The sequence below is a fragment of the Neocloeon triangulifer genome, unplaced genomic scaffold (genome assembly GCF_031216515.1).
Source record: "Neocloeon triangulifer isolate White Clay Creek 2 clone unplaced genomic scaffold, ASM3121651v1 ptg000011l, whole genome shotgun sequence".
Classification (NCBI taxonomy): domain Eukaryota; kingdom Metazoa; phylum Arthropoda; class Insecta; order Ephemeroptera; family Baetidae; genus Neocloeon; species Neocloeon triangulifer.
In genome coordinates this window covers 1,224,912-1,248,864 of record NW_026775553.1, presented here as the reverse complement: position 1 = coordinate 1,248,864, position 23,953 = coordinate 1,224,912, and the positions used below count along the sequence as shown (strand labels likewise).

General features: G+C 36.7%; 4 protein-coding genes and 1 long non-coding RNA gene across 6 annotated transcripts; 2 read left to right on the top strand and 3 right to left on the bottom strand.

The window, feature by feature from the left end:
* The first annotated feature begins 138 nt into the window (after nucleotides 1-138).
* On the top strand, nucleotides 139-1,973 carry LOC132195873 (DNA polymerase iota). Its single transcript, XM_059618148.1, has 4 exons — nucleotides 139-256; nucleotides 368-608; nucleotides 662-1,102; nucleotides 1,162-1,973. Exons 2-4 carry the CDS (start codon nucleotides 491-493, stop codon nucleotides 1,956-1,958), a joined length of 1,356 nt encoding a protein of 451 aa, XP_059474131.1. The 5' UTR covers nucleotides 139-256; nucleotides 368-490; the 3' UTR covers nucleotides 1,959-1,973.
* On the bottom strand, nucleotides 1,958-3,017 carry LOC132195874 (uncharacterized). Its single transcript, XM_059618149.1, has 2 exons — nucleotides 2,817-3,017; nucleotides 1,958-2,654 (listed from the first exon to the last, which is right to left on the bottom strand). Exons 1-2 carry the CDS (start codon nucleotides 2,977-2,979, stop codon nucleotides 2,038-2,040), a joined length of 780 nt encoding a protein of 259 aa, XP_059474132.1. The 5' UTR covers nucleotides 2,980-3,017; the 3' UTR covers nucleotides 1,958-2,037.
* A 585-nt stretch (nucleotides 3,018-3,602) lies between these two features.
* On the bottom strand, nucleotides 3,603-8,538 carry LOC132195944 (integrator complex subunit 3). 2 transcript variants are annotated; one of them, XM_059618262.1, is made up of 15 exons: nucleotides 8,347-8,536; nucleotides 7,967-8,134; nucleotides 7,638-7,903; nucleotides 7,300-7,580; nucleotides 7,103-7,248; nucleotides 6,233-6,544; nucleotides 5,985-6,177; nucleotides 5,799-5,933; nucleotides 5,613-5,736; nucleotides 5,414-5,557; nucleotides 5,189-5,353; nucleotides 5,018-5,123; nucleotides 4,803-4,961; nucleotides 4,042-4,743; nucleotides 3,605-3,977 (listed from the first exon to the last, which is right to left on the bottom strand). In XM_059618262.1, exons 1-15 carry the CDS (start codon nucleotides 8,419-8,421, stop codon nucleotides 3,909-3,911), a joined length of 3,045 nt encoding a protein of 1,014 aa, XP_059474245.1. In that variant the 5' UTR covers nucleotides 8,422-8,536; the 3' UTR covers nucleotides 3,605-3,908. The 2 variants fall into 2 exon arrangements, with proteins under 2 accessions (XP_059474244.1, XP_059474245.1); XM_059618261.1 differs by having other exon boundaries at nucleotides 3,603-3,977; nucleotides 7,103-7,580; nucleotides 8,347-8,538.
* LOC132195946 (uncharacterized) lies at nucleotides 8,286-9,958 on the top strand. The gene is made up of 3 exons (XR_009441712.1): nucleotides 8,286-8,581; nucleotides 9,519-9,652; nucleotides 9,719-9,958. It is a non-coding gene; the product is annotated as an uncharacterized LOC132195946 (long non-coding RNA).
* Nucleotides 8,944-10,721, bottom strand: LOC132195945 (rhomboid-related protein 4-like). The gene is made up of 4 exons (XM_059618263.1): nucleotides 10,382-10,721; nucleotides 9,997-10,324; nucleotides 9,733-9,936; nucleotides 8,944-9,681 (listed from the first exon to the last, which is right to left on the bottom strand). The coding sequence occupies exons 1-4, from the start codon at nucleotides 10,499-10,501 to the stop codon at nucleotides 9,497-9,499; spliced, it is 837 nt and encodes a 278-aa protein (XP_059474246.1). The 5' UTR covers nucleotides 10,502-10,721; the 3' UTR covers nucleotides 8,944-9,496.
* Between the last annotated feature and the right edge of the window lie 13,232 nt (nucleotides 10,722-23,953).

Sequence of the window (23,953 nt, the reverse complement as noted above, 5' to 3'; positions counted from 1 at the left end):
CCTTTTTAGTGTTGTTTCTAACTTGGAATTAGACGAAATGCAACACCCGCAACCGTCACGCTTAGAAGGTTGCCTACTTGTCAAATCCGTAGGGGTTTATAAAAGCATCTGACGGCGGCTCTAAGAACTAAAAACTAAAGCAGAAGAGACAAGACAAGCCTCAAACAAAACAAACAACTTATGGCACAAAAAGAAAGAGGACTGAGGGCCTGATCAGGGCCGAGGATTTGCAAAAATGTTCTGTCTATAAAAATAGGTAATTTTCGTTATTAATTTCAAGAAGAAAAACAAAATTAGAAAAATTAATTAAGATTTTCTTCAAGTCTTTTTTATTGAACAAAATAATAACATAATTTTAATCAAAAAGGAGATGGATTTCATGGAAGAGGGGTGAAATTTTGTCGCGGTTCCTCCGGACTGTGAGACGACTCTGGGACACTCGCGGACAATCGTGCACATCGACGCCGACTGTTTCTACGCCCAGGTGGAAATGATCGAAAACCCTTGTCTCAGGGACAAGCCTTTGGGCATCCAGCAGAAGAACATTGTCGTCACCTGCAACTACGTCGCCAGGGAACACGGAGTCACAAAATTGATGCTCCTCCAAGGTGAATATAATTTAATTTTAAATATAAAAATTATTTTCTAAAATTTTTTACAGATGCACAGAAAGCGTGCCCGAATTTGGTGCTGGTGAGCGGAGAAGATTTGTCCAAGTACCGCGCCATGTCGGACAAAGTGACCGAACTTCTGCAATCGAGATTCGCTTCTTTGGTCGAGCGGCTCGGCATGGACGAAAATTTTGTCGACGTCTCCGACCTGGTGAAAAACCACAAGGCCGAGGGGCAGGTCAAAGGTCACGTGTACTCGGAATCGAATCCAGCGGGCGAGTGCGTTTGCGGGTGTGACCAAAGGGTCAAGATCGGGTCACACATTGCCGAGGACATGCGCGCGGCGATTTTCGACGAATTGGGCCTGACGACCTGTGCGGGGGTTTCGTACAACAAAGTCCTGGCCAAGCTCGTGGGCAGCACGCACAAGCCGAACCAGCAGACGACCCTCTTCAGCGGCCAGGTCCTGACCCTCATAAACGGCCTCTCAGGTACATAAAATCAAAATTTCATACTTTCGGTGAAATTTCTAAATTTCTTTTCATTTTAGGAGTAAGGTCGATTCCTGGCATTGGTCGGCAAATGTCGAACCTTCTCAAGTCTCAGAGAATCTTGGAAATATTCGACCTGCAGTCTGCCTCCCTGAATAAGTTGGAAAAGGTTTTCAAGAACAAGGAAAGGGCGAAGCTGGTGCAGAAATTGGCCTTTGGAATCGACGACTCGCCCGTCAAGCCGAGTGGGAAACCAAAGAGTTTAGGAATCGAGGACGCCGTTCAAGGAATTAAAACTGCAGAAGAGGCGGGAACAAAAATCCGAATCCTCTCAGGCCGGTTGCTGGACCTGCTCGTAAGTCAGGAGGACAATCGACAACCTGGGACGGTCAGACTGACCCTGAGGAAGTGGAACAAACTGACGAAGGAGGCCAAGAGGGAGAGCAGGCAGGCGGCCATGCCCAATCTACTCCCCGTGCAGACCGAAAACTTCAAGAGCAGTTCTTTGGACAAAATGATGCCTTTGTTGATGAACCGATTTGCGGATATCGTGAAAGACACGAATTTCCACCTGACTCTGGTCGGGGTGGCGTTTACGAATTTCAGAGATAAGAAGTGCGGAAAGGGGTCGATCAGTTCTTTTCTGCAGCCGGCGCCCAAGAAGATCAAAACAGATGCAGAAGCGTCCACCAGTCAGGAAAAGGCTCTTCCGCCAAACGTGGACAAACAAGTTTTTGAAGCTCTTCCACCGGAAATGAAAGAGGAAATTTTGAGTGAATGGAAAAGCAGGCCAAAAGCAAGCCCTGACAAGACTAGAAAGAAAAGTTCCATTGCTGATTATTTCAATAAAAAGTGATATTATAACTAATAATTTGTACCAGTTTATTTTTACAATTATAATTTATTTGAGATGATTGTATTTTCTTGTGATCGATTCACCCACTGAGCTTGCTGAGGTGCTCGTTGAGTTTTTCCAGCGCCTTGCACTGCCGGTCGGCCATCACGTTGAAGCTGCTCTTGATTTTGGACAAAAGGGCAATCTTGGTCTCCTCGTTCTTCCTGTAAACCTGGTAGAACTGCTTGAACCACATGGGGTAGTGCAGGTCCTCCTGGGCGGGGGTCGGGTTGACCGTGCTCAGGACGGCGGTCGGCTCGGTGATGATTTTGATGGTCGGCTGCAGCGCCGAGCCTGCGGTCGTCCTGAGCGTCGGCGTGTCGTTGACGATGGTCGGCGCCGCGTAGGCGCCGCGGGGCTCGGGTTCCTGCACCAGGTCCTTGATCAGCGGGTGCATGACCTGGTAGTAGGCCCACTTGTTCTTGGACGCGTCGCTGCGGCTGCTGAACTCGACCTTGCGGTACGAGTTCTTCAGGCTTTTCCACTTGCAGCAGCAATTTTCACTGCTGAATGTCGTCCCGAATTGCTCGTTCAGGGTCTCGGCGATCGTTTGCCACACCGGAGACTTGTTCGAGTCCGGCTTCTCGATTTCCTCTTGGTTTTCCTTGTATAAATTTATGATGGCCTCGGTCACTTCCTTCGTCCACACCACCTTGGCTGAAATTTTTAACAAAAATCAGTTTTTCGGAAAAATATTAATATATAATTTTACTATTCGCGGGCAAAGAAAATCTACTTCTCAAGACTGCTTGCGTTGCAAAAGTCAATAATGTTGGCGATAGAAAACAAACCGAGGCGCGTTTTTTCGTCTTACTTTACCTTCCGTTCGAATCTTCACCTTCTTCACTTCTGGAGACGCGTACGGGAAGCAGCTCTCGTCAGGCAATATGACTATGACATTTTCAGGTGACGCCGACCTTTGTCTCTTCATGTTATTCAAAGAATTCGGCGAGGTTAAGCTGGTCGACGAGTTGCTCGCCATCTCCAATTTTTACTTTTCGAAAGGCTCTGATGTGCGTTTTCAAGACACGCCCACTTTTCAAATGATATTGCCGCGAAACGAACTAAACTGAAGAAGAAACCTGCCAATTTTTATAGCCTCACGAGCGTGTTGATCAAGAGAAGTTCTGAGACCTGAGGTTATAAAAATTACAAAGAATAGCTCGACTCTACTTTATTTAAGATTTGGAAATTGCATGTAAAGATTTATTATTTTTCCCGTTTATATGGCTCTAGTTCGGCGAGTAGTTTGAATTTAGAATCTTTCGTTTCCAATTTGGACTCAACAATGTTTTACTAGGTTCTCTCAATAATTTCATTGTTGAGATTTGTTGCGAGAAAATAATCTAATTGAATTATCATTATCTTTAAAATTTGAAACAAATATGAGGACACGATTTTTTTCAACACTCGCCGTTAATAACTTAATATCAGCATAACACATCCTTAATAATTAGTAAAGAATTACTTGGAAAACCGAGTTTGTGTAATATATTTAAAAATTATCAGCATGTTTTTCACACAGTTAAAATTATTTTTAATCACACTCCTTCCGATTAATCAAGATAAATATTATTGCATTACATATTATAAGTTAGTCTAGGTTTGCTTAAATAATTTTCATTCAATTGTTTTCTTATCAAATATGTGCATATATTTACAAACAAATGTACATCCTCGGTGTTTTTATCATTAAATCCACAGGACCGCTCAGTATCTACAATTTGACGTTATTGGCTTTTAAAAAACTTCTCAAGGGTAAAACTTCTTATGTTACGGTTGCCGAAATAATCTGCTTGTAGGTTTCACGATTGGCTCGCTATTGAAACGATCTTTTTCTTTTAGATAAAATGCAATATGGTTTCATCACAAGACTGGACACGATGGGTTCTGCACTTGCTTGCACACTGTCTAATCACTTTCCACCACCGTTGCCTTTTTGCGTTTCTTCGCCTGCTTTGGTTTGATTATTTCCTCCTCCTTTATGTAAAAAAAACAAACACATTAGAAGCAAATTAAAACTAAAACTTAAAAATCAACAAACCTCGCTGGAGTCTTCAGAGGACTCGGAGGGAATGGGAATCGGCCGCGTCCTGGACTGGCTTTTGGCGGTCGACGCAGCTTTTCTGGTCCCTCGGCCGCCAGTGCCGGATCCTCGGGGCGACAATTCCTCGGCCAATGCCAGCAGATCGGTGAATTTCTTCTTTTGAGTTTCGGTGCAGGTGGCCAGGACCTGCTGCAGCGCCCTCTGCATGCTGTCCAGGAGGAAGAACTTGGGGTTGTGTTTGCTGACGATGCGCAGCTGGTCCAAGTGGGCCAGGATCTGCTCCATCGACGGCGGTCCGGGGCCTTTGTTGCCGGCGCCTCTTTTTCTCTTGTTGGGCGACGACGAGGACAGTTTGTTCAAGAGGCCGGCCACCATGTCGGCGACCTTGTCCTCGTAGTCTTGTATCCAATATTGCATTATGGAGACGACAAAAAAGTCTGTTGATTTCGCCGTCCTGATCAGAATGTTCTTCAGGAGATCCACGGACGGTCTCTCCTGCTTCAGGAACAGCATCACACTCGAAAGCGCCTCGGCGTGCTTCAGGAAATCCAGTTCGGGGAGGATGGGCATCAAGTCGTCGACTGGTATGTTGTGCGCCTCGATCAGGTGCCAGAAGCAGCACTGCTCGAAAGTTTCCCAGTTGAGCGACTCTTTCAACACATTGACAAGCGTATCTGTATTAAATATCACAAGTTTGCTCTGCGAAATCAAAATAAAATCAGATTATTGAGAAAAGAAATCGATATTGACTAGATTACCTGCAACACTAGGCAAATAAGGAGTTGCATTTGATTAGCATCGACTACTTCTAACAGCAAATGAAGAAGTTCGGTGTTGTTTTGTGTGGCGGAAGGAAACAACTGGTAGACCTCAGGTACAAGCCACACAAACAAGGTTCGGTCATCCTCTTGACAAAGCTGCGGAATAATTTTTTTTTTTAAATTTAATTCAAACCTACAGACAAGATAATTACTTTCATATCGGCCAGGAGAATGTTGACAAGATCCTTTTCCATCGCTTTGCAATACTGCTCGTACAATACAGACACAGAAGACACAGTTTTCAAGCCGTCCAGATTGCTGTTAGGAAATTATTTTAACAAATTATTCAAATTTAGAATATATTTGGTTTCATTTCATCCTACCTGGCTTTTAAAAAGTAGAGCAGAAAGTATCCGACTTTGGGTTCCTTTTCACTCATTTCCACCAGCACTTGGACGAGAGGGCGTGGATTTTGATTTCCGTCCTGCATTTGTGCAAAATTCCGAAACATAACAAACAAAGGCTTTTCGATGCTTTCCTCAATGTTCCTGTAATTGAATTTTTTTATAAATAAATATTAAAAGAAACAAAAAATGAATTTTAATTACTCGTCCAACGGGTCACTGGGCAAAAGCTTGTTTTCGAATTGATCCCTGAGGACTGAACACAGACAGGTAGCTAACAAGGGTGCTGTTTCTTCATCAGCATTATCGTCGATGATTAGTTGCACAAGCCTCTCCATTGCTTCACATCTGTAGGCAGAATTAAATATAAAACAAGCTTGATTATAAAAAAAAATTCACTCACTGAGTTTCATTATCATTCGATTTAAGGTTCTCAAGTTCGGTCCGCATGTCGTCCTCCAACGCGGCCATGGCATCTTCAATGTTATCCTTTTTATCCTCACTTTTCTTCAGCTTTACTTTTGTGGCTAAATTTTTTAAAATTGTCAATGAATATTAAACGTTTTTGATTTGAATTGAGCAAAAATACCCAGAGGAACATCTTCTTCGTCTTCGTCACTAAATGCAGGTTCGTCGTGATTGTTGCTGGGGCTGATTGGAACCGGCGAGCAGTCCATAAGTACTGGGTGGGAAGGATGTGGAAAGTCTTCGTGTTTAACATTGCCTGCATTTTAACAATCAAATTAAGGAATTTTTCTCTCGCAAGATGATTTACCGTCTGCACCGATGGGCGCACAGAATTCTTTAAACTTTTCTCTCACTGACACTCTCAACTCTCGGTCTAATTTCGGGTTGTCAAAGATCGGATTTAAATTAGGCAGCACTCTTTTATCCAGTATTGTTTTTAAAGATGCAAATATTCCAGCTTGGACCTTTTCCGACAGGGCTGGATAGAAGTTTGGAATGATCTGGAACCAATTTGAAATTAGTTGAAACATTTGGTGGGAGTAAAATTGTATCCACCTTGACTAAGAAATCCAACAGAGTTGCCGTTACGGCAGGGTGGGAGCGCATCGAGTGGAACATGACGAGGATGGCCGGCTCTATGTTCATGATGTTATCCTTTTCGGGCTCGAAAAAGAGCCAGTCGTAGAAAAGCGCCAATTTTGCATTGGCGGCGGCCACGGTTGATGTGCAAGTGGTCAGGAGCCAGCCTATGACAGCCCATCGAGGAATGATGTCCGAGCAGAGCAGTTCGTTCGTCGGGTGAATCACACCGACGATGAACCTTATCAGATCACAGCGCAGGGACTGCGACTCGGGCGTGTTCAAATACTGAAATTCAAATTAAAATTGAATCAGATTAGAAAATAATAGGCAAAAACAATTGGACACTTTCACAAGTACCTACAAAACCCTGGGAGAAATTTGTTTTAATAAAACTAGTCATTTTGAGTTTTATGAATGTTTGAGTCCCTTTAAAAATGATTTGATTTGCCAAAAATTTCAGTTGTTTTTTGTGGGACATTTTGACAAATTTATTAAGTTAATAAAAGTGGAACAGCAAAAATACTTAAGTAATAAAAATGTCACCCCTTCACTCATTTCTTCATGCCAAACAACTTTTCTATTGACAAAAAAGCTGCAGGTCAAAAGTCAAGGCCATTTTTGAGCGATTTAAATTTTTTTGTAAATAAGTCCAAGTCCAAATTCTAAATAAATCATAAATCGCTTGAAAGTGACTTAGACCTTTAACTTACAGTTCTGGATTCAATAGAAAAGTTGTTCAGCATGAAAAATTAAGTCACGAGAAGGAACTTGAATAACTCTAGCAGAATTTTATTTATTTTAAAGGGCAATCATGGAAATGCCCAACCGGAATATAATTTGTACCTGTCTTTGGAACCAATCTTGATATCTCTTGTGATTCCCGAAGCGTACGTTCGAAGTAAGAAAAACAATTTTCTTCTCCATGTCTGGAGTTAGCCTAGACTGCAAGAACCGTCTCGACGTCCTTGTCTGCATCAATTGCTGAACGCCTGTAAATGAATTATAGAATAATAATTTATTCAGAAAAAATCGATCCAAACCTGTGAAATTGGGGCTCAAGACTTTAGGATTGTGGTAAACATCCTTCCACAAGCTCTCGAACTCGGGGATGCGAGCCACATTTTGAAGTAAGCGTACTAGGTCCCTTCCTATCACTAAGCAGTCATTGAACTTCTCTCTCAGAAGTGACACGGTGAACGTAACTTCCTTTTGTCGCAGCGGGGCTAAAGCTTGAGTGTGATTGCCACCATGGTCATCGATCAGCCTTAAATACGTGTAAACAACAGACGCGACGAGAAAGCTGTTTTTGTCCAGCCATGCCCTGAAATTGGCAAATGCGATTAGAAACTGTATTTTAATAAAATTTGATCAATTATACCTGTATTCCATAAAAACGTCAAGCATGTATTCAGCAACAGCCAGATTGCGGGGCGAAACGTCTCCGCCGGAAATATTCCGAAGGACGTTCCAGCACAAAATGTCCACACCGTTCACAGAGTTCCTGATCAATTCCCTGGTGAACCACAGAAGCTGATGCCACACAACTTCACTCAACTTGGAGAACCTCTCGACCGCGATCTGCGTCAGATTCTGCACGACCGTGTTCATGCCATCTCTGGCTATCAAAGTCAAGTCTCGGTAGCTCTGGAATTGTAAAAAGGATGATTGTGTTTACAAATCGCAACAGTTTGAGATTTATTTTTATACCTTGGCGGCACTCTGGGGGTCAAGAAGGACGGCCACCATTAGGCCTATGCAAATCTCGTCGTGACATCTCGGGTCCTTGCTGATGGTGCTGTTCAACACGTCGTTGCTCTCCTTTTCTGACAGGCCCGAGGTCAACTTTTGCAAAAGTTGGAAACACCGGTCGAACCGCTGTGAAGGGGTCAAGATTGATATTATGAGAATCGAGGCACGTGTGGCCGAATTGCGGGCCAAAGTGTGGGCCCGTATTGGGACGGGATTCAAAGGTGGCGCCAAAAGAGCACGTTCGAGCTCTGGTGGTGAACTCTGAAGCGCCTCCGGAGCCGTCCATTATGGCCGACATAACAATGAGCGGACTTTAATTACAGATTTTGGGCAAATACCTCCTCTAAATCGTCCTTGGCATCGACGGCGCACGAAACAAAGAGTCTCGAACTACTCGGATTGACCGCTTCCATGCCTCAAAAGTTCCTATATCACCACAAATTCACGCATCAAACAGCGCTGGCTACGACATCGTGCTGCTGTGCTTTCGCTCGAAATGCTTTCCGACTCGCGCGGAGGGATACACTGCACAACGACAAAAAAGTTCCGCGGAGCAAATTGTTTTCGCAGCCTGTAAGCACGAATTTGAACGACTTGTGCTTGCATTAAAGACGGTTCTAACAAAATTTAAGGCTGCATTTCAAATGAATTTTACTCAATTTATGCTTTTCTGCATTGCTCCTGGCTAAAAAGGTCAGGGGCACTGAGATTTAATGAGGAAAATTTGGATCTATTTAACATCACTCAAGTCAGTGAACGAGCGACTCGGGAGTTTAAAAATAAAAAATGACAGGAAAAAACACGTTTCAATTACTGAAGTTTTAAAGTAGTTTCCAATAAATTGAACACTATTTTTAAAAAATTATATGAGTGCTGATGGATTCAATATTTTAAATATTAATGCTAGTTAAAAAAATTATAAATAAATATTTCAAATTTTAATTTAATATATCTTTAATTTTTGGATCAATTAAATTATGACATGTCTGAAAAATAAGACGTATGTGTATAGAGGAAAATTACACAATAAGGATAATAACAAGACAGAACAAAAAGCAGACTTGCAACTGAAAGAGTGGGGATGGAGGAGAAGCGAAACCAGAAACATTCACCCTCCATCGGCATGACCAGCTTTAGCTTTCTGCTCAGACATGTATTAAAACGTGCATGCTATTTCATAATGATGAATTATAGAAACTTGATTTTCATGATTTTTGTATTTAAACTTGTTAAATATCACAAATGCATTTTTTAAATAAGTAAATCAAATCTAAACATTAATTTTTCATATTCCTCGAACCAGCATGGATCGTCGTTTTAATTAATATTACTTATTTAATGATCTTGACACATTTGAATAACTTAGGGTTCTCCATGAAAATTGACTAACTTGATTTTCATTTTTTCCCAACAACATTAACACAGTTTGAAAGAATTATTCCTGTAAAATCACAGTCTTTTGGCCCCTCCGCACATAAATTAGTGTCTTTAATTCACATTCCACCCATAGGGTTGGCGCTGATTTGCATACGGCCTGAAACCGTACGTGGGCTGCTGACGCCGGAAACCAAAGTTTCCAAAGCCGCCGAAATTGTTGTTGAAAAAGCCACCTTGTCCTGCCGCTGCACCCTGATTAGCTTGCTGGTAGTAGTTGTTTGCATTGAAGCCATCACCTGTTTCAAATCAAGTCTTATTAATGCAAATTTATAGTTCGATTGGCCTACCTGTCACTCCTTCAATCACCTTCTTCAAGAATTTGCCGATTCTGGTTTTGACAAAGGTTAAACCTGCAAGAATTCCAGCAAGGTGGCCCATGAATGACGATCCGGGAACGAGCAAGTAAATCAAAATGAGCTCCGACCAGACTGCGTATTTCATTCCCGCCTCCTGATGTTCCGAAGTCAAAACTTTCAGAGCAAAAATGACACCTGAATAAAATTATTGAAAATTAAATTGTTAAATTTTATTCTTAATTTAATCATATATACCTGAAAATCCGACGGCACAGACTTTCATGTAATACGGATCGTTGGTGAAATGGGTGAGGGCCCAGCCCATGCCGACGTAGTAGCAACTGGTGAGGACGGTCAGCACGGCCAAGGTGAGAAAGAAGTTCTTGGAGCCCATTCGTCGCTCCAAAGAGCGTCCTTTGATGAGGAAGGACAGCATGTTGTAGTAAAGATGCATGTCGTCGCCGTGCTCGACGGCCGACAGGAACAGCCTCCGGTACTCTTTGCCTTTGATGATGTCTCGGGCGTTCAAGCAGACGTCCCACTTGTCCCACGGGACGTTGACGAATCCGGCGTAAAGCGCGAGCTGCCGAGATTTAAATTCATATCAACGAAAATTCTGTAAATAAAGTTGATTTTGTACCTGTCCTAGGATGGAAAGCAGCGTGACTGGCGGAATGTTGGTCACGCCGACGTTGAACAGCTCCATGATGAGCAGAATAACGCCGTACTCGAGGCCTCGGTTCCTCCTTTGGGGCTGCATGACGAAAAGAAGTTTCGGATTTTGATGGAAACGCTCAACTCTTGGCGTCAAATGAAAGCTCAAAAGGCTTCTCCTGGAATGAAAGAATCGGAAAAGCTCTCCGGTGCGTTGGTCTCATTGCGAATTAATCATTAACGAGGAGTTCGCTGTGGCCAAATCACAAGTTCGTCGATTTGAGGCGGCCATGAAGGCATGAAGAGAAATGTTTACGATTTGGAGGCACGTGATTGAGGCCCGGGAAGCCAGGTTCAGAGCTTCTGAGGTTCAGAGATCGTAACAACAACCGGTTATCGGCCGATCGTCAATTGTTTTTTTTTTAACAAAAGCAAAAGTACCGCAGGCCGCAGGCAGTAGAGCCCGCTGTCCGCTAGGCTGCAAGGATTAGATCGCTCGATCGCGTATATCATTAATATCATATTATATCATTCAATATATCAATAGATGATTCATATTGTCAAATTATTTAATTATCGACCTTTTAAAAGGGGCAATTGCCCCATTTTGGCCTTTTTGCGACTGCATTCTTTTCAAAAAGCATTATTAATTACGATTAATTATTCTCATAATTTAGTATTTAGTAATTTAAATTTTTCAAAATTCAAACATGAAAAAAAGCCCATTGCAATTGCGGAAAGCACAATGCAATCTTAATCTGAAATCATTTTTTTAATCCAATTAATCCTATAGCTCTGCACTCTGCGCGGTCGTTAAATTGCATAGTTGAAGCGAAAATCTTTATTCCCAAACTTTTATCAATATAAAGATTAAAGAAGCTAAAAATAGTAAAATAATTATTTATTTATGGGTGCCCGGTGCATCGTGGTTGGGTCAACTCGCGATCCGCGATGATAACACGCATAAGTTCAAGAAGCTAATTGTAAAAAAAATTCATAAATCTCAACTATATTTATTTTCCAATTTTAACTAATTTTAACAGCTTTTATCAATAATTATTTGTTAAAATTAAAATTATATATATTTTATTCTCATATTTATTTCAAATAAAGTTTGGAAAATTTAAACACGTTATAATTATTATAAATTCCTTATATTTACACTCACTTTTTTAATTATTTAAATATTTTTGTCACGATCGACCGCGACACAAGACGAGTGGCGAGAATCATACTTGTTTATCAGAGGATGGCCGCGGCCTCACTAACTAAACAGATCGGTCGCTTGCTGCTGCCTGCTTTGGAGATTTTTGTGGGGGTGGAAGAAGAGAAGGAAGCATGTCAGGTATAGGCAATCGTCAATAACAATAGAGAACACAAAAAACAGGTGATCCAAGGAGACTTAAAAATGTTGAAAATCTCACAAAGCGTATATACAAATAGCATGAGAATGCGCTCCTAACTTATTCTCCTAAATTATTTATTAATTTTACAAAATATAATTATGTGGGTGCACAATTTTTGATACGGCCAATATTAGGTTTGTTGAAATCAGCATTAAAATTGTCAAATTTTGATGAAAGTTAATTTGAAATTAAAAACCAGAGGTCAAGAGGGCAGCGGGTGACCTAGGGCACTTAGAGCTTTAACAATACCTTCTTGCTCTGGAGCTTAAAATTTTGAATCAACCATCGTTAGAATTATGCGATTCGGACCAGTGGGAGCAAAGTATTTGCGCTCGGCAGTTTAGTATGAACATCACATTTTTAAGAAGGTTGAATTAAATTTAAATTATTCTATTAACGCCATTGACAAGAACGCTTCAAGTGTTTTGAGCCAAGTCTTTAAGCAACTAATCATAATTTATTTGTGTTTTTTACTTGAAATCTATGTGCTGCAGTCAAAGTTGAAGTGGAAAAAACACTGTAATAATTTTGAATAGCTGTTTCAGAATCTGAATTCTCACAATAAAAAAACAATAGATGTATTTGAGCTTAGTTGTGAATTTTCTCAATTTTTACTTCATTAGCAGGCGAGATAATTAATAAAAACTCCGCGACCCGCCCCAAAAATTTTTGGACTAAAAAGCCGCGGTCGTCTCACACAAGAGAGACATCGGCGTTATTGCGCTGTTCAAGTTTCTGTAAAAACGAAAACTCAAAAAATCGTAACTTTGGTCCTATTGATCCGAATAATTAAATTTTTGAAATATATAAAAGATTTTTCAATCTCAAAAAATTGGTATCAACATTTGATTAAATATAAAAGATAACAAGGAAGCTATTAGGCAAATATCTCTTTTATGAATACATAGCTTGTAAAATTTAAAAAAAAAAAATATGTATAAATTTGTTCAGAACAGTGGACAAAATTTGAGACTTAAACAAGTAAAAGAAGGAATCAATAAGGCTCTTTTAAATAATCATCTGTGCTAAATATGACCGTAATCCAAATATTAAAAAAAAATTATAATTATAAAAATATCAACTCAATAAAATTATAAAAATTTTACCTTCCGCGTTTGTGTTAAACCAAAACATTTTTATACTTTGATCTCATACAATACACCACAGCCTAATTAAAATGAATGCCCGTAATATTCTTATTTTATTTGGGTTTAATTCACTTATTTTATTTTGACCATGTTCGTAAAAATATTCTGCTGATAATTATATAATATTATTTCTAAATTTAAATTTAAGAAGGTGATGAAATATGACATATATTTTTTAATTTTATTAAATATGCATGCATAAAAATACTAGTTCCTGAGACGCGGAAAAGGTAGTACGCAGTGAACTATAAATTCCAGCTCGGGTGTCATTCGCGTGTGCTTTTGGATTCAAATTATAAAAATACGTCGCGCCACCCCGCTCCACAAACAACCGGTTACCGATATCCCCGCCCCCTGCCGGTATAACCGTTTGAACCTGTGAACCTGGCTTCACGCTCGCACGTGATTGGCCTACGTCATCAGAGGGCGACCAATCAGAGCGAGGCGAATGTTCAGGGCAAGGCGCATGACCTAAAAACGGCGGGAGTTGCACAGAATCTACTCCAGATGGTGTATGAGGTCATAATAAAATAAAATACTAAACTATTGGTTTGGTTTAATGAAAGTTTATTTAGTTCGAAAACTAATACAATTACATACATTTTATAGAAAATTCAAATCACGTGTAAGAATAACTATAAAAACATACATTATTATTCATCACTAATATTGCACATCATTTTTTTCCATCTATTGTCAATTATTTTTAGCAAGATGTATTTTGCATTTTTTCTTAAAAGAACAAGTTTCATGAATATTTTTTAGCTCATCAGGTAAATCATTGTACAGTTGAAAACCGCTCCGCATGATGGATTTTTCGCTGATTTTGCTCTTAACTGCAGGGATGTATAGATTTACATTTTTCCTGGTATTATGTTCATGGATACCTTTTACATACTGAATTTCATTAGACAAATAATCTGGCACCTCACCATTGATCATTTTCTTAATAATCACCAAAATGTTTAACTCTAATTTTTGTTTGATGTTCAGCCAATCAAGTCTTTTCAAGAGTTCACTTCTTGGAGTAGATTTTCTGGCGTTCAAGATAACTCGCATGGCTTGATTTTGCAAGACTTGTAGTTTTGCAAGTTGTTGTTCACTCGCGCTCCACATAACACTCGCACAATAATCAAAGTGAGGTGCAACAATGCTGTTGTATATTAGAGTTTTTGTTCTCTTTGACAGTGATTTCCCTTTTCTGCCTAGAAAATTTATTTTCGTCCCAGCTTTCGAGAGCACGTAAGAGATGTGTTCATCAAATTTGAGATTTTCGTCTATGATCACACCTAAGTATTTTATTTTTTCTACAAGTTCCAATTTGTCTCCGTCAATTTTAATAGGATTATTGCACACTTCATTTTTAAGTTTCGTTGATTTATTTTTTGATTTTGATATTATCATACACTTTGACTTAGACACATTTAATTTGACTTTACTTTCCTTAAGCCAAATATACAGAATTTCTAAGTTGTTATTTAGTATCTCTGCAGCAGCTGCATATGTATTTGCAGTTGCTGAGATCAGAGTGTCATCTGCGAAGATTTTAATAACCACGTCTTTTTGCATGTGCAGGGGAAGATCATTGATATACAGTATAAATAATAGTGGACCCAGCACTGAGCCTTGAGGTACACCAATATTTACATCAGCATCAACTGATTTTTCTCTGTTTACATAAGTAAATTGTTTCCTATCACAAAGAAAACTTTTCAAGAGGCTGAGACTGCTCTCTGAAAAGCCATATTTTTTTAGTTTACAAATTAAACGCTCTCTGTCTATTGTTTCGAACGCTCTTTTAAAGTCTAAGAAGGCCACAATCGAGACTTTTCCTTCGTCTGCATGTTTCCGCCAACCTGAGAGAACAGCCTGCGCGGCCGTCTCGCACGAGTGACTCTGCCTAAAGCCAGATTGGAGCTCATACAGAATTTTATTATCTTCAACATACTTCGATATTTGATTGTGCAGCACAATTTCCAAAATCTTTTCACATAAGGGAAGAATGTTAATTGGCCTAAAGTCCTGGGGTTCCTTTGGTATTTTCACCTTAGCAATAGGAACAACCATCGACTTTTTCCAACACGATGGGAAACTTCCCTCCCTTATGCACGTATTAATTACATCCAGAAGTTTGAATTTTAGGTCCTGGAAGCAATTAATTATGACTTTTTCATTGATATTATCTGGCACAGTTTTTGATTTGAGACCTTTTACAATTTTTCTTAAAACGTTCATTTCAATTTCTTGAAAATTAAAATTTGACTCGTATTGAGGAATGTCTTTTAACTTCACTTTTTCACTTTCGCTCGCATCAGGAATGGACTCAACAATTTCTTTTACACTATTGACAAAAAAGGAATTGAAGTTGTTTTCCAGTTTCATATCATTATTAAATATTGACTTATCAACATCTTTCTGTGACTTGTCTATATTAATTATTGATTTGAGCGTTTTCCACATTAATTTTGGATCACTTTTCACATCGTCAATTTTTTCCTCGTAATATTTTCGTTTAGTTATCTCGCGATTACTCGTGTGAGCATTTATTGCGTAAAACGAAGCAAAATTTTTATTTAATTTGAACTATCAATCCATAATTTTACACAATAAGACAAAAAAATTGGTTTGTTTTCAATTTTTAACGTTCTCTTTCTTATTTTAATCAAACCATAATAATTATATTGGGCGCTATTCTCTTGACTTAGCTCTCCCGGTCTAAAAGTTATCCCGGGATATATCCAAAGGGATAAATTTTAACCCCCTGACCTGGACTAAATATTTTTTTTTATCCCGCCTTAAATTTTTTGTTCGAGATAACTTTTTCTTAACCCCGCGTTGGCGGGATGAATATTTAGCCCGCGCTATAATCAAATCAGCTGTTTTTATTAAACGACTCGTGAACTTTTTAAATTTTGGCCAATTGCAACAAACAAAAAACTTTCTCTAATCAGAATTTTTCGAGGATCATGAAGATGATGGCAAAACTGATCTCCAAAGCGAACAGAGAAATCTGTGTGAAATTGAATTTGAAATTGTGATCATATTTTACTTAAAAAAAAATACTGAACGAAATTTTCATCAAAGCGAAGATAGGCGAATAAATTTATTTTTCCTCTGAAATTTTATGCGTGTAAAATTTCCAGACCCCAATACAATTCTCAAAATTATTTTTTATTTGTTGTGAAATTTAATTAGATAATTTTTTTTATTGCTTTGCAAAACTAAAAGAGACAACAAAAATTAGAACTTTAAAAATTAAATCAAAAGAAAAAAAGTTTTTGATTTCCACCAATCATCAAGATGTTTCACGCCCCGCCAAGAGTGGACACCCAGAGTTTTGATGCCCGGGCCGGGCACCCAGAGTTTTGGTGCTCGGGTGTAACGCGCGACCGTGTCTCACCTAAACACAAGTGCCTAGGGTATTGCTAAGGCTGCTATTTAGACTAACAAAGAGACAGACGACCGCTCGCACAGGTGGTTTTTGATTATCTTAATAAAATGCTAATTCCAAATTAACAGAGTCCTCGGGCTTTGCTTTTCCTAACGGATGGTAATTGGGTGCGACATTTACCTAGAAAGAAGCTAATTGAAGATCGGTGTGTCTAGGGGATTTTTATGAAGTAACAGAATAAAGCTAAGCTACTGTAGAAAGTATTTCTAAAGTTAAAATTCACATTCAACACGTTTCAAGCACAAAGATGGGCAAATATATGAAATTCAACTTAATTGGTGCCTCACTTATATTCAGACGAATATAGCATTCGGAACGCAATTGTTGATATAAAACCGATAATATAAGCTTGAATTATCGCAATCAGTGAGACTTATCTAGGGAATCACAAAGGGCGCTTCGGGTTAAATATTTATTGACAAAAATAAATTTTTTACCAATTTTCAGGGTAAGAATTTTTTCATATTTCAAAATTTTAAAAAATTTATTTCTTGATCAGCCAGCAATTTGTAGAAGTGACAGAGTAAATCTAAGCTACTGCAGAAAGTATTTCTAAAGTTAAAATTCACATTCAACACGTTTCAAGTACAAAGATGGGCAAATATATGAAATTCAACTTAATTGGTGCCTCAATTATATTCAGACGAATATAGCATTCGGAACGCAATTGTTGATATAAAACCGATAATATAAGCTTGAATTATCGCAATCAGTGAGACTGATCTAGGGAATCACAAAGGTCACAAGTCGTTAAATATTAATTGAAAAAAATGAATTTTTTACCAATTTTCAGCGTAAGAATTTTTTCAGATTTCAAAATTTTAGAAAATTTATTTCTTGATCAGCCAGCAATTTGTAGAAGTGACAGAGTAAAGCTAAGCTACTGCAGAAAGTATTTCTAAAGTTAAAATTCACATTCAACACGTTTCAAGTACAAAGATGGGCAAATATATGAAATTCAACTTAATTGGTGCCTCAATTATATTCAGAAGAATATAGCATTCGGAACGCAATTGTTGATATAAAACCGATAATATAAGCTTGAATTATCGCAATCAGTGAGACTGATCTAGGGAATCACAAAGGGCGCTTCGGGTTAAATATTTATTGACAAAAATAAATTTTTTACCAATTTTCAGGGTAAGAATTTTTTCATATTTCAAAATTTAAAAAAATTTATTTCTTGATCAGCCAGCAATTTGTAGAAGTGACAGAGTAAAGCTAATCTACTGCAGAAAGTATTTCTAAAGTTAAAATTCACATTCAACACGTTTCAAGCACAAAGATGGGCAAATATATGAAATTCAACTTAATTGGTGCCTCACTTATATTCAGACGAATATAACATTCGGAACGCAATTGTTGATATAAAACCGATAATATAAGCTTGAATTGTCGCAAACAGTGAGACTGATCTAGGGAATCACAAAGGGCGCTTCGGGTTAAATATTTATTGACAAAAATAACTTTTTTACCAATTTTCAGGGTAAGAATTTTTTCATATTTCAAAATTTTAAAAAATTTATTTCTTGATCAGCCAGCAATTTTTAGAAGTGACAGAATAAAGCTAAGCTACTGTAGAAAGTATTTCTAAAGTTAAAATTCACATTCAACACGTTTCAAGCACAAAGATGGGCAAATATATGAAATTCAACTTAATTGGTGCCTCACTTATATTCAGACGAATATAGCATTCGGAACGCAATTGTTGATATAAAACCGATAATATAAGCTTGAATTATCGCAATCAGTGAGACTTATCTAGGGAATCACAAAGGGCGCTTCGGGTTAAATATTTATTGACAAAAATAAATTTTTTACCAATTTTCAGGGTAAGAATTTTTTCATATTTCAAAATTTTAAAAAATTTATTTCTTGATCAGCCAGCAATTTGTAGAAGTGACAGAGTAAATCTAAGCTACTGCAGAAAGTATTTCTAAAGTTAAAATTCACATTCAACACGTTTCAAGTACAAAGATGGGCAAATATATGAAATTCAACTTAATTGGTGCCTCAATTATATTCAGACGAATATAGCATTCGGAACGCAATTGTTGATATAAAACCGATAATATAAGCTTGAATTATCGCAATCAGTGAGACTGATCTAGGGAATCACAAAGGTCACAAGTCGTTAAATATTAATTGAAAAAAATGAATTTTTTACCAATTTTCAGCGTAAGAATTTTTTCAGATTTCAAAATTTTAGAAAATTTATTTCTTGATCAGCCAGCAATTTGTAGAAGTGACAGAGTAAAGCTAAGCTACTGCAGAAAGTATTTCTAAAGTTAAAATTCACATTCAACACGTTTCAAGTACAAAGATGGGCAAATATATGAAATTCAACTTAATTGGTGCCTCAATTATATTCAGAAGAATATAGCATTCGGAACGCAATTGTTGATATAAAACCGATAATATAAGCTTGAATTATCGCAATCAGTGAGACTGATCTAGGGAATCACAAAGGGCGCTTCGGGTTAAATAATTATTGACAAAAATAAATTTTTTACCAATTTTCAGGGTAAGAATTTTTTCAGATTTCAAAATTTTAGAAAATTTATTTCTTGATCAGCCAGCAATTTGTAGAAGTGACAGAATAAAGCTAAGCTACTGCAGAAAGTATTTCTAAAGTTAAAATTCACATTCAACACGTTTCAAGTACAAAGATGGGCAAATATATGAAATTCAACTTAATTGGTGCCTCACTTATATTCAGACGAATATAGCATTCGGAACGCAATTGTTGATATAAAACCGATAATATAAGCTTGAATTATCGCAATCAGTGAGACTGATCTAGGGAATCACAAAGGGCGCTTCGGGTTAAATATTTATTGACAAAAATAACTTTTTTACCAATTTTCAGGGTAAGAATTTTTTCATATTTCAAAATTTTAGAAAATTTATTTCTTGATCAGCCAGCAATTTGTAGAAGTAACAGAATAAAGCTAAGCTACTGTAGAAAGTATTTCTAAAGTTAAAATTCACATTCAACACGTTTCAAGCACAAAGATGGGCAAATATATGAAATTCAACTTAATTGGTGCCTCAATTATATTCAGACGAATATAGCATTCGAAACGCAATTGTTGATATAAAACCGAAAATATAAGCTTGAATTATCGCAATCAGTGAGACTGATCTAGGGAATCACAAAGGGCGCTTCGGGTTAAATATTTATTAACAAAAATAAATTTTTTACCAATTTTCAGGGTAAGAATTTTTTCATATTTCAAAATTTAAAAAAATTTATTTCTTGATCAGCCAGCAATTTGTAGAAGTGACAGAGTAAAGCTAAGCTACTGCAGAAAGTATTTCTAAAGTTAAAATTCACATTCAACACGTTTCAAGCACAAAGATGGGCAAATATATGAAATTCACCTTAATTGGTGCCTCACTTATATTCAGACGAATATAGCATTCGGAACGCAATTGTTGATATAAAACCGATAATATAAGCTTGAAATATCGCAATCAGTGAGACTGATCTAGGGAATCACAAAGGGCACTTCGGGTTAAATAATTATTGACAAAAATAAATTTTTTAACAATTTTCAGGGTAAGAATTTTTTCATATTTCAAAATTTTAGAAAATTTATTTCTTGATCAGTCAGCAATTTGTAGAAGTAACAGAATAAAGCTAAGCTACTGTAGAAAGTATTTCTAAAGTTAAAATTCACATTCAACACGTTTCAAGCACAAAGATGGGCAAATATATGAAATTCACCTTAATTGGTGCCTCACTTATATTCAGACGAATATAGCATTCGGAACGCAATTGTTGATATAAAACCCATAATATAAGCTTTGAATTATCGCAATCAGTGAGACTGATCTAGGGAAACACAAAGGGCACTTCGGGTTAAATAATTATTGACAAAAATAAATTTTTTACCAATTTTCAGGGTAAGAATTTTTTCATATTTCAAAATTTTTGAAAATTTATTTCTTGATCAGCCAGCAATTTGTAGAAGTAACAGAATAAAGCTAATCTACTGCAGAAAGTATTTCTAAAGTTAAAATTCACATTCAACACGTTTCAAGCACAAAGATGGGCAAATATATGAAATTCAACTTAATTGGTGCCTCACTTATATTCAGACGAATATAACATTCGGAACGCAATTGTTGATATAAAACCGATAATATAAGCTTGAATTGTCGCAAACAGTGAGACTGATCTAGGGAATCACAAAGGGCGCTTCGGGTTACATATTTATTGACAAAAATAAATTTTTTACCAATTTTCAGGGTAAGAATTTTTTCATATTTCAAAATTTAAAAAAATTTATTTCTTGATCAGCCAGCAATTTGTAGAAGTGACAGAGTAAAGCTAATCTACTGCAGAAAGTATTTCTAAAGTTAAAATTCACATTCAACACGTTTCAAGCACAAAGATGGGCAAATATATGAAATTCAACTTAATTGGTGCCTCACTTATATTCAGACGAATATAACATTCGGAACGCAATTGTTGATATAAAACCGAAAATATAAGCTTGAATTGTCGCAAACAGGGAGACTGATCTAGGGAAACACAAAGGGCGCTTCGGGCTAAATAATTATTGAAAAAAATAAATTTTTTACCAATTTTCAGGGTAAGAATTTTTTCATATTTCAAAATTTTAAAAAATTTATTTCTTGATCAGCCAGCAATTTGTAGAAGTGACAGAATAAAGCTAAGCTACTGCAGAAAGTATTTCTAAAGTTAAAATTCACATTCAACACGTTTCAAGCACAAAGATGGGCAAATATATGAAATTCAACTTAATTGGTGCCTCACTTATATTCAGACGAATATAGCATTCGGAACGCAATTGTTGATATAAAACCGATAATATAAGCTTGAATTATCGCAATCAGTGAGACTTATCTAGGGAATCACAAAGGGCGCTTCGGGTTAAATATTTATTGACAAAAATAAATTTTTTACCAATTTTCAGGGTAAGAATTTTTTCATATTTCAAAATTTAAAAAAATTTATTTCTTGATCAGCCAGCAATTTGTAGAAGTGACAGAGTAAAGCTAATCTACTGCAGAAAGTATTTCTAAAGTTAAAATTCACATTCAACACGTTTCAAGCACAAAGATGGGCAAATATATGAAATTCAACTTAATTGGTGCCTCACTTATATTCAGACGAATATAACATTCGGAACGCAATTGTTGATATAAAACCGATAATATAAGCTTGAATTGTCGCAAACAGTGAGACTGATCTAGGGAATCACAAAGGGCGCTTCGGGTTAAATATTTATTGACAAAAATAAATTTTTTACCAATTTTCAGGGTAAGAATTTTTTCATATTTCAAAATTTTAAAAAATTTATTTCTTGATCAGCCAGCAATTTGTAGAAGTGACAGAGTAAATCTAAGCTACTGCAGAAAGTATTTCTAAAGTTAAAATTCACATTCAACACGTTTCAAGTACAAAGATGGGCAAATATATGAAATTCAACTTAATTGGTGCCTCAATTATATTCAGACGAATATAGCATTCGGAACGCAATTGTTGATATAAAACCGATAATATAAGCTTGAATTATCGCAATCAGTGAGACTGATCTAGGGAATCACAAAGGTCACAAGTCGTTAAATATTAATTGAAAAAAATGAATTTTTTACCAATTTTCAGCGTAAGAATTTTTTCAGATTTCAAAATTTTAGAAAATTTATTTCTTGATCAGCCAGCAATTTGTAGAAGTGACAGAGTAAAGCTAAGCTACTGCAGAAAGTATTTCTAAAGTTAAAATTCACATTCAACACGTTTCAAGTACAAAGATGGGCAAATATATGAAATTCAACTTAATTGGTGCCTCAATTATATTCAGAAGAATATAGCATTCGGAACGCAATTGTTGATATAAAACCGATAATATAAGCTTGAATTATCGCAATCAGTGAGACTGATCTAGGGAATCACAAAGGGCGCTTCGGGTTAAATAATTATTGACAAAAATAAATTTTTTACCAATTTTCAGGGTAAGAATTTTTTCAGATTTCAAAATTTTAGAAAATTTATTTCTTGATCAGCCAGCAATTTGTAGAAGTGACAGAATAAAGCTAAGCTACTGCAGAAAGTATTTCTAAAGTTAAAATTCACATTCAACACGTTTCAAGTACAAAGATGGGCAAATATATGAAATTCAACTTAATTGGTGCCTCACTTATATTCAGACGAATATAGCATTCGGAACGCAATTGTTGATATAAAACCGATAATATAAGCTTGAATTATCGCAATCAGTGAGACTGATCTAGGGAATCACAAAGGGCGCTTCGGGTTAAATATTTATTGACAAAAATAACTTTTTTACCAATTTTCAGGGTAAGAATTTTTTCATATTTCAAAATTTTAGAAAATTTATTTCTTGATCAGCCAGCAATTTGTAGAAGTAACAGAATAAAGCTAAGCTACTGTAGAAAGTATTTCTAAAGTTAAAATTCACATTCAACACGTTTCAAGCACAAAGATGGGCAAATATATGAAATTCAACTTAATTGGTGCCTCAATTATATTCAGACGAATATAGCATTCGAAACGCAATTGTTGATATAAAACCGAAAATATAAGCTTGAATTATCGCAATCAGTGAGACTGATCTAGGGAATCACAAAGGGCGCTTCGGGTTAAATATTTATTAACAAAAATAAATTTTTTACCAATTTTCAGGGTAAGAATTTTTTCATATTTCAAAATTTAAAAAAATTTATTTCTTGATCAGCCAGCAATTTGTAGAAGTGACAGAGTAAAGCTAAGCTACTGCAGAAAGTATTTCTAAAGTTAAAATTCACATTCAACACGTTTCAAGCACAAAGATGGGCAAATATATGAAATTCACCTTAATTGGTGCCTCACTTATATTCAGACGAATATAGCATTCGGAACGCAATTGTTGATATAAAACCGATAATATAAGCTTGAAATATCGCAATCAGTGAGACTGATCTAGGGAATCACAAAGGGCACTTCGGGTTAAATAATTATTGACAAAAATAAATTTTTTAACAATTTTCAGGGTAAGAATTTTTTCATATTTCAAAATTTTAGAAAATTTATTTCTTGATCAGTCAGCAATTTGTAGAAGTAACAGAATAAAGCTAAGCTACTGTAGAAAGTATTTCTAAAGTTAAAATTCACATTCAACACGTTTCAAGCACAAAGATGGGCAAATATATGAAATTCACCTTAATTGGTGCCTCACTTATATTCAGACGAATATAGCATTCGGAACGCAATTGTTGATATAAAACCCATAATATAAGCTTTGAATTATCGCAATCAGTGAGACTGATCTAGGGAAACACAAAGGGCACTTCGGGTTAAATAATTATTGACAAAAATAAATTTTTTACCAATTTTCAGGGTAAGAATTTTTTCATATTTCAAAATTTTTGAAAATTTATTTCTTGATCAGCCAGCAATTTGTAGAAGTAACAGAATAAAGCTAATCTACTGCAGAAAGTATTTCTAAAGTTAAAATTCACATTCAACACGTTTCAAGCACAAAGATGGGCAAATATATGAAATTCAACTTAATTGGTGCCTC